At 46.8% G+C, this 10,276-nt stretch overlaps 1 protein-coding gene across 1 annotated transcript in view; it reads left to right on the forward strand.

The window, feature by feature from the left end:
- Window positions 1–10,276, forward strand: part of LOC120040888 (eukaryotic translation initiation factor 3 subunit H) — a gene marked incomplete at its 3' end in the record, with an annotated part of 58,519 nt that continues 48,243 nt past the window's right edge. Inside the window, exon 1 of the mRNA XM_038985883.1 lies at window positions 1–145. Within this exon, the coding sequence (XP_038841811.1) occupies window positions 38–145 (108 nt within the window). The remainder of the gene's footprint in view (window positions 146–10,276) is intronic.

The following is a 10,276-nucleotide window of genomic DNA, read 5'->3' on the forward strand; positions in this document are numbered from 1 at the left end:
CACCCTCTCTTTCTTCCCTCTTTTCGCGTGTTTCAGAATGGCTACTCGCAAGGAATCAACGTCGACACCAACCGCCCCGATGGTTTCCACGTCTCCGGGAGCAACTTTGGATTCGCCTGTGAAGCAAATTCAGATCGAGGGGCTGGTGAGTTAACTACGAGGTTATTTCTGTCCGTTTTGGAGGCTGTGGGACAGGATAGGATGGCTTGAAAGTGTGGCTAGGCTAGCTAGCTTTAGCATCATGGCGGACACAAGCGGGATGTATGGAATGTGTCCTAACTGTTAAATGTGGTTGGATAGTATCGCTAAATGTACATTTTGTTGTTGTGACAACAAAACCCCGATTTACCAGACATTAACCACGGTCTTGTTGTTAACGTTAAGGTGGTTAGCCATTTTTTCCTTCTAAAAAAGGATAGTGACGTCACTCCTTCCATATGGCAGAATATCCATCTCAAACTATGTAGCAGTGGTGGACAAAAGTACCCCGTTTTCATACTTCAGTAAATGTAGACACCTTAAAAGAAAATGACTCAAGTAAAAGTCACCCAGTAAAATACTACTAGAGTAACAGTCTAAAAGTATTTGGTTTAAAATGTACTTAAGTATCAAAAGTAAAAGTAAACATTTAAAATGTCTTATATTAAACAAACCAGACGACACAATGTTCTTGTTTTTTTACATTTACGGATAGGGACGGTTTAAAGTTATACTGTTACACCAGGGTCACAGTTCAACTCTCAGACATAATTTACAAACGAAGCATTTGTGTTTAGTGAGACCTCCAGATCAGAGGCAGTCGAGATGACCAGGGATGTTCTCTGTTTAGTGAGTCCTCCAGATCAGAGGCAGTAGGGATGACCAGGGATGTTCTCTTGTTTAGTGAGTCCTCCAGATCAGAGGCAGTAGAGATGACCAGGGATGTTCTCTTGTTCAGTGAGTCCTCCAGATCAGAGGCAGTCGAGATGACCAGGGATGTTCTCTTGTTTAGTGAGTCCTCCAGATCAGAGGCAGTAGAGATGACCAGGGATGTTCTCTTGTTTAGTGAGTCCTCCATATCAGAGGCAGTAGAGATGACCAGGGATGTTCTCTTGTTTAGTGAGTCCTCCAGATCAGAGGCAGTCAAGATCCGGGGATGTTCTCTGTTTAGTGAGTCCTCCAGATCAGAGGCAGTAGAGATGACCAGGGATGTTCTCTGTTTAGTGAGTCCACCAGATCAGAGGCAGTAGAGATGACCAGGGATGTTCTCTTGTTTAGTGAGTCTGCCAGATGGCCAGGGATGTTCTTTTGATAAGTGCATGAATTAGACAATGTCCTGTCCTGCTAAGCATTCAAAATGTAACATTCTTTTGGTTGTCAGGGAAAATGTAAGGAGTAAAAAGTACATTATTTTCTTTAAGAATGTAGTCGAGTAAAAGTTGTCAAAAATATAAATAGTAAAGTACAGATACCCCCCCAAAAACTTCATAAGTACTTTACACCACTAGTAGTTAGTCAAATCAAATTTATTTATGGAGCCCTTCTTACATCAGCTGATGTCACAAAGTGCTGTACAGAAACCCAGCCTAAAACCCCAAACAGCAAGCAATGCAGGTGTAGAAGCACGGTGGCTAGGAAGAAACCTAGAGGGGAATTAGGCTATGAGGGGTGGCCAGTCCTCTTCTGGCTGTGCCGGGTGGAGATTATAACAGAACATGGCCAAGATGTTCAAATGTTCATAGATGACCAGCAGGGTCAGATAATAATAATCACAGTGGTTGTCGAGGGTGCAACAAGTCAGCACCTCAGGAGTAAATGTCAGTTGGCTTTTCATAGCCGATCATTCAGAGTATCTCTACCGCTCCTGCGATCTCTAGAGAGTTGAAAACAGCAGGTCTGGGACAGGTAGCACATCCGGTGAACAGGTCAGGGTTCCATAGCCGCAGGCAGAACAGTTGAAACTGTTACGTCTGTAGCAATAACTGGGAACATGTACATAGTTAAAAGAGAGATGTTGCCATGTCTGTCAATTTGAGGCACATCAATGTTCAGGAGTCACACAAAACACACGACTGACAGTCAGTAGCAGAAGTGGCCCTTACTGTGTCCACAGTACAAAACACACGACTGACAGTCAGTAGCAGAAGTGGCCCCTACTGTGTCCACAGTACAAAACACACGACTGACAGTCAGTGGCAGAAGTGGCCCCTACTGTGTCCACAGTACAAAACACACGACTGACAGTCAGTGGCAGAAGTGGCCCCTACTGTGTCCACAGTACAAAACACACGACTGACAGTCAGTGGCAGAAGTGGCCCCTACTGTGTCCACAGTACAAAACACACGACTGACAGTCAGTGGCAGAAGTGGCCCCTACTGTGTCCACAGTACAAAACACACGACTGACAGTCAGTGGCAGAAGTGGCCCCTACTGTGTCCACAGTACAAAACACACGACTGACAGTCAGTGGCAGAAGTGGCCCCTACTGTGTCCACAGTACAAAACACACGACTGACAGTCAGTGGCAGAAGTGGCCCCTACTGTGTCCACAGTACAAAACACACGACTGACAGTCAGTGGCAGAAGTGGCCCCTACTGTGTCCACAGTACAAAACACACGACTGACAGTCAGTGGCAGAAGTGGCCCCTACTGTGTCCACAGTACAAAACACACGACTGACAGTCAGTGGCAGAAGTGGCCCCTACTGTGTCCACAGTACAAAACACACGACTGACAGTCAGTGGCAGAAGTGGCCCCTACTGTGTCCACAGTACAAAACACACGACTGACAGTCAGTGGCAGAAGTGGCCCCTACTGTGTCCACAGTACAAAACACACGACTGACAGTCAGTGGCAGAAGTGGCCCCTACTGTGTCCACAGTACAAAACACACGACTGACAGTCAGTGGCAGAAGTGGCCCCTACTGTGTCCACAGTACAAAACACACGACTGACAGTCAGTGGCAGAAGTGGCCCCTACTGTGTCCACAGTACAAAACACACGACTGACAGTCAGTGGCAGAAGTGGCCCCTACTGTGTCCACAGTACAAAACACACGACTGACTGTCAGTGGCAGAAGTGGCCCCTACTGTGTCCACAGTACAAAACACACGACTGACAGTCAGTGGCAGAAGTGGCCCCTACTGTGTCCACAGTACAAAACACACGACTGACAGTCAGTGGCAGAAGTGGCCCCTACTGTGTCCACAGTACAAAACACACGACTGACAGTCAGTGGCAGAAGTGGCCCCTACTGTGTCCACAGTACAAAACACACGACTGACAGTCAGTGGCAGAAGTGGCCCCTACTGTGTCCACAGTACAAAACACACGACTGACAGTCAGTGGCAGAAGTGGCCCCTACTGTGTCCACAGTACAAAACACACGACTGACAGTCAGTGGCAGAAGTGGCCCCTACTGTGTCCACAGTACAAAACACACGACTGACTGTCAGTGGCAGAAGTGGCCCCTACTGTGTCCACAGTACAAAACACACGACTGACAGTCAGTGGCAGAAGTGGCCCCTACTGTGTCCACAATACAAAACACACGACGGACAGTCAGTGGCAGAAGTGGACCCTACTGTGTCCACAGTACAAAACACACGACTGACAGTCAGTAGCAGAAGTGGCCCCTACTGTGACCACAGTACAAAACACACATTACTCAAACAAACCAAAAAAAGCTCACAAATAAACTGGAAAAACAGAAATAACCGATTTTACATCTAGGCTACGTTGATCTTTTCTCCTGCACTACCTCCGTTTTGCCAACAGAGGGCGACATTGTTTTACTGGAAATGAAATCTCCTAATCACTCTGCAGCAGAAAAATAAAGAAGTTGTTTTTACGCTTCACATTCAATCAGAGGAGAGTAGAGGAACTTGACTTGGGCAGCTGCTGTTAGAACACGATTTGATCATCCTCATTAAATCAACAGCCAGACTAGAGGACTAGGGTTCAATAAGAGTCTACCGTGTATGGTTGAGTGCTTGGCTGGTTACATCCAAGGAGATTTGTTATGAAGAAATATGGACTCATTTTGGGAAGTAATTGGCTGTCCGCATCTCAAATGGCACCCTATTCCCTAATGTAGTGCACCGAGGCCCCTGGTCAAAAGTAGTTCCCTATATAGGGAATAGATTGTCATCTGGGATGCAGCCTGTGTTTTGTCTGTGAAAAACACCACATCGCATTCGTTCATTTTGTGGCTCCCGAGTGACGCGGCGGTCTAAGGCACTGCATCTCAGTGCTAGAGGTGTCACTACAGACCCTGGTTCGATCCCGGGCTGTATATCACAACCGGCCGTGATCGGAAGTCCCATAAGGCAGTGGACAATTGGGCCAGCGTCGTCCGGGTTAGGGGAGGTTTTGGCCCGGGGGAAGGCTGTCATTGTAAATAAGAATTAACTGACTTGCCTGATTTGAATAAAACATCCCAAAATATAAATGTTGTAAGGACACCATACCCACATGTGGTTGCTGCTTGCCTGGTGCTAAGCATTAGACCACTGCGCCACCCGGGAGGCCTGCTGCTAGTTTGGATCATTGTGAAGGACAGTTGTTCCTGGTGTAGCTAAACTAGTCACCTGCTCTGAGTACTTGGAGCCAGCCAGCTAGTTGCTATTCCGTTGCATCATGCTAACTGCAGAGATCTAGAGTTAGGATGGTCCGCAAACAAAGACCAGGATATCCTGTTCTGATGCAGGACCGGGATGTCCTGTTCTGATGCAGGACCGGGATGTCCTGTTCTGATGCAGGACCGGGATGTCCTGTTCTGATGCAGGACCGGGATGTCCTGTTCTGATGCAGGACCGGGATGTCCTGTTCTGATGCAGGACCGGGATGTCCTGTTCTGATGCAGGTTAGAGAGAGAGAACATCTGAAGAAGAGCACACGATTCTCCAAACTAGAGCAGGGATACAAACTACTAACTTTCCGGTTATATTCACCGTTTCTATCTCAAAATAGGGAATCTACGTGTATGGTGTAGAGGGGGAGGTCTGTCAAAGTACGCAGAGTAGTGATGGGACGTTCGCCTCTTTTTACTGACTCAGATCACTGATTGATACAGTAGCCGATATATTGAAATACTATTTTTCTGCTTGTTTGCAACAGTGTAAAAAAAACAAAACGACATAAATTGTAAGTAATACCAGTCTGTTCTAACCCAGTAAATGATACTGCCCATTACAGCATAGCAACGATTCTAAACAGCAGAATCTTGTTTGATCTGATATTTTTCCCGTTGTTTGATGCTTGGTGCTCGTAGGCTGTTAAACAAACAGGCACCAGAAGCACGATCGGTCTTATTTCTGCTGATACATATGGATGATTTATAAAGCCACAATTCAAATCAAATGTTATTAGTCACATGGGCCGAATACAACTGATGTAAAACCTTACAGTGAAATGTTTACTTACGAGCCCCAAACCAACAATGCAGTTTAAAAACAAATACAGATAAGAATAAGAGATAAAAGTAACAAGTAATTAAAGAGCAGCAGTGAAATAACATTAGCGAGACTATATACAGGGGGGTGGGGTACCGGTTATTTGAGGTAATATGTACATGTAGGTAGAGTTATTAAAGGGACTATACATAGATGATAACAGAGAGTAGCAGTGGTGTAAAGATTAACACTTAGGCAAAAATTAACAGTTAGGCTATTGATTATAGACCTAATTAATTTGGGGTTTCTTCTCTCCTCAATTTTCTCAGACAATTAGGCTGTAGGCAAGGGCTGTTTCCTCGTCTCTGCTGCTGCTGCAGCCGCCTCATTGTTCTCACTCTCAACATGCTGGTCCATTTAGTTATTATGCTCATAGCAACGCAGGGAAAGGTGCCAATTCTACAGTGCACTGAAAGTTATGTTTCAGAACCGTGGACAGCGACAGTAATGACTAGGAGAGAAAGTGCTTTTGTTATAAAATAACAGACGGTGATTGGCGGCTGGCATGGCTGCAGTTTGGCTATGGAGAGGGACTAACGGCAAAGCCAATGGAGAAGGGCAAGTATCGGCCCCATATATTGGTCATTCTCTATCGATCGACTTGGAGTCAGGCGATGAGTTTAACCTGCTTTTTGTTGCTGCGATAGTCACTGATCTGGCTTTCAGGTCTATGAAAATGTCTTTTTTTGTGTGTGACTGACAGCATAAATCAGTGTTCATTGATGCTCCTGTTTTAGTCGTGTCTGCTCTGAACCGCAGTTTGAGGAGTTGAGACGTATAAAGGGTATCAGTAGAAAGGTTAACTTGTCTATTATTGTCAGTATGAGCAGTTCTGTTGGACCAAACCTCAAAATGTAAATAGCGAGTTGAAACCGCTTGTCAGAGGAAGATGTGATCTCTCAACTTTGTTGGCGTGAGAGGCAGGGGGAGGGGCTTGGCGTGTGAGGCAGGGGGAGGGGCTTGGTGTGAGGCAGGGGGAGGGGCTTGGTGTGAGGCAGGGGGAGGGGCTTGGTGTGAGAGGCAGGGGGAGGGGCTTGGTGTGAGAGGCAGGGGGAGGGGCTTGGCGTGAGAGGCAGTGGGAGGGGCTTGGCGTGAGAGGCAGGGGGAGGGGCTTGGCGTGAGAGGCAGGGGGAGGGGCTTGGCGTGAGAGGCAGGGGGAGGGGCTTGGCGTGAGAGGCAGGGGGAGGGGCTTGGCGTGAGAGGCAGGGGGAGGGGCTTGGCGTGAGAGGCAGGGGGAGGGGCTTGGCGTGAGAGGCAGGGGGAGGGGCTTGGCGTGAGAGGCAGGGGGAGGGGCTTGGCGTGAGGGGCTTGGCGTGAGGGGCTTGGCGTGAGGGGCTTGGCGTGAGGGGCTTGGCGTGAGGGGCTTGGCGTGAGGGGCTTGGCGTGAGGGGCTTGGCGTGAGGGGCTTGGCGTGAGGGGCTTGGCGTGAGGGGCTTAGGGGGAGGGGCTTGGCGTGAGGGCTTGGCGTGAGGGGGAGGGGCTTGGCCTGTGTGTAAACCATAGAGGAAGAGGCGGAGCGAGAGGTTTTACTCTTCAATCTGTCCAAAATATGACCAATGTGTTTCTATGGGCTTATTTCTGGACCTAAGCTTGTCGCCTGTCTTCCCTCCTTTGGGTCAACGACTCCCGTTGTTAAGGCAGAGACGTGCATCTCTTCAATATATACAGATCTCTGTTCCGTAAAGTTAATAGTACCAGTCAAATTTGGACACCTACTCATTCAAGGGTTTTTCTTAATTTTTTAAAATTATTTTCTACATTGTAGAATAATAGTGAAGACATCAAAACTATGACAAAATATATTTTAGATTCTTTAAAGTAGCCATCCTTTGCCTTGACGACAGCTTTGCACACTTGGCATTCTCATTCACTGGGGGTGTATATCCTGAATCACCCATCAGTCTGATAAAATGTAGCCCTCCACGGAGTCCCGGCCCTCCACGGAGGCCCACTGGGGCCCGGCCCTACCAACAGTTCTATTCAACGTTACACCATATTAACAGGTAATCGGGGTAGAGGCCTCAGTTAGCTACTTCCCATGCTTGGCAGGTACATCATCGATTCTGAGTCACTAACATCCAGGCTACTCAAAGCTAACTTTTTATTTCTGACATTGTGTTGCGTTACCTTCAGAAGGTGTTATTGTGTCTGTGTGGACTAATGATTTATGGCCTGGAATTAAAGATGGAAGCCAGCAGGGATTTCGCCTACCATTTCATTCTTTGTTGTTGCTTGATTAAATTTTAAACCTGTTGATTTTACAATTTTAGTGCCCACATATCAATCTTTCTTCTCCACATGAAGTTTGCTGCAGCAGCTGTTGAGCAGAGATCGATCTGAGGTAGTAGAGAAACTTACCTTGTAACGTCCAACGGGCTTTCCTTGCAATACCTGATGGTATTTGTATGAAGCCTGGATATTATAACAAAGCTACTAGCTGATTTAACCCGTCGTCCTTCAGGAGATGGGTGACATCGATCCGTCAGGGTTACAGCTCTGTTGTGACGCTCCATTATTTTTTGGTTGAGACGCGATGAAAGGATTGGGTGTGGCTGGGTGAAGGTTTTAGAATACGTTAGAGGAGACTTTACAGACTTTAATCTGACCCTGTGGTTTTGAGGAAAAAGGACATTTGCAGCAGTGATGGAGGGAATAGGCTTTTAAAAGGTGTCCGTTCTGTCCCTGTAAAACGTGGACGGAATCCAGACGTTAAAACCGATTTTCAACAATATAAAACAAATGTATTGAACTTGGGAATCAAGTAAATGTATTTAAAAATAAATACATTTGTCCAAGTTTATCATCAAGACATGAACAGAATCCTTCAGTGATTCGTATTTCCTGCAACTTTCTGAAGAGGTGTGTGTGTGTGTGTGTGTGTGTGTGTGTGTGTGTGTGTGTGTGTGTGTGTGTGTGTGTGTGTGTGTGTGTGTGTGTGTGTGTGTGTGTGTGTGTGTGTGTGTGTGTGTGTGCGTGCGAAGTGCACGAGTCTACCACTTAATGTAGCCGTTAGCGATGATGCTAATGAAAAGTCTTCTAGTAGATTAAAAGTTCCCCAAAAACCTTCTCAATTAAATGTTACCTACGAAGTAGCCTATGCTTACCTGGCAGAATGACGTCATGAATATTTTCATATATCCAGTGGGTATTTGTTTTGCTCTACCATCGCGTGCGCTATTGAAAACCTAGCTCAACGGCCTCTTGCTAGGTGTTGAATTGCCTAAACAACGGTGCTAAACACGTACGCAACGACTATTTTAGTTATGAATCTTTTATTTTTAAAGATATAAATGTTTTCTTCCCGCTTTGTGTCGCTTGTTGACAAAAAAAAATGACACTTATATCCATTTTAATCCCACTTTGTATCCTTGAAGAAATCAAGGTCTGAACACCCAATGTTATGGTTTTCAAAAAAAAATTGAGATTTTTGAGAGCAAGAAAACAGAATAAACTAGAACTGTATTTCTATGGGAACAAGAGCTGTCCATGATAGTTTTCACAGACCTCTTATTGGTGGAGAGCACGTTACAGTTTTAACTTTATTTCCTGCATTTCTATATATTTTTAGGGTGTAGATATTATGTTTGTTGCAATTTTAAAGCTCTTTTCCTGCGATTCTACATATTTTTCAGTGTGTGTGTTCATGTGATATTTGAGAGACTCCAACATTACAACTAAATCGGAAGTTTAAAAAAATTCAAGCTATAAAACAACGTTAGCTGCCATGGGCTCGTTGATCTGAACCTTTCTGACACGTTATAAATATCTCTCTAAAGGTCTACAAGGACAGACATGACAAGAGGAACTGACGATGCACTACCTAGTAGAATACACAAGGTGCTAAATTATCACACATTTCAAGAGTACGTTGAAATGCCCGACGGGGTTCCCCCTGAGACCGCGCCCCACAGTTTGGGAACCACTGACCCCAACGCTCTAGAGACAGGTTACTACTTCAGCTACTATCAGACAGACTGACGGGGTTCCCCCTGAGACCGCGCCCCACAGTTTGGGAACCACTGACCCCAACGCTCTAGAGACAGGTTACTACTTCAGCTATTATCAGACAGACTGACGGGGTTCCCCCTGAGACCGCGCCCCACAGTTTGGGAACCGCTGACCCCAACGCTCTAGAGACAGGTTACTACTTCAGCTATTATCAGACAGACTGACGGGGTTCCCCCTGAGACCGCGCCCCACAGTTTGGGAACCACTGACCTACCCAACGCTCTAGAGACAGGTTACTACTTCAGCTATTATCAGACAGACTGACGGGGTTCCCCCTGAGACCGCGCCCCACAGTTTGGGAACCACTGACTCCAACGCTCTAGAGACGGGTTACTACTTCAGCTACTATCAGACAGACTGACGGGGTTCCCCCTGAGACCGCGCCCCACAGTTTGGGAACCACTGACCTACCCAACGCTCTAGAGACAGGTTACTACTTCAGCTATTATCAGACAGACTGACGGGGTTCCCCCTGAGACCGCGCCCCACAGTTTGGGAACCACTGACCCCAACGCTCTAGAGACGGGTTACTACTTCAGCTACTATCAGACAGACTGACGGGGTTCCCCCTGAGACCGCGCCCCACAGTTTGGGAACCGCTGACCCCAACGCTCTAGAGACAGGTTACTACTTCAGCTATTATCAGACAGACTGACGGGGTTCCCCCTGAGACCGCGCCCCACAGTTTGGGAACCACTGACCCCAACGCTCTAGAGACAGGTTACTACTTCAGCTATTATCAGACAGACTGACGGGGTTCCCCCTGAGACCGCGCCCCACAGTTTGGGAACCGCTGACCTACCCAACGCTCTAGAGACAGGTTACTACTTCAG

Source organism: Salvelinus namaycush, unplaced genomic scaffold (assembly GCF_016432855.1).
Source record: "Salvelinus namaycush isolate Seneca unplaced genomic scaffold, SaNama_1.0 Scaffold39, whole genome shotgun sequence".
Taxonomy (NCBI): Eukaryota; Metazoa; Chordata; class Actinopteri; order Salmoniformes; family Salmonidae; genus Salvelinus; species Salvelinus namaycush.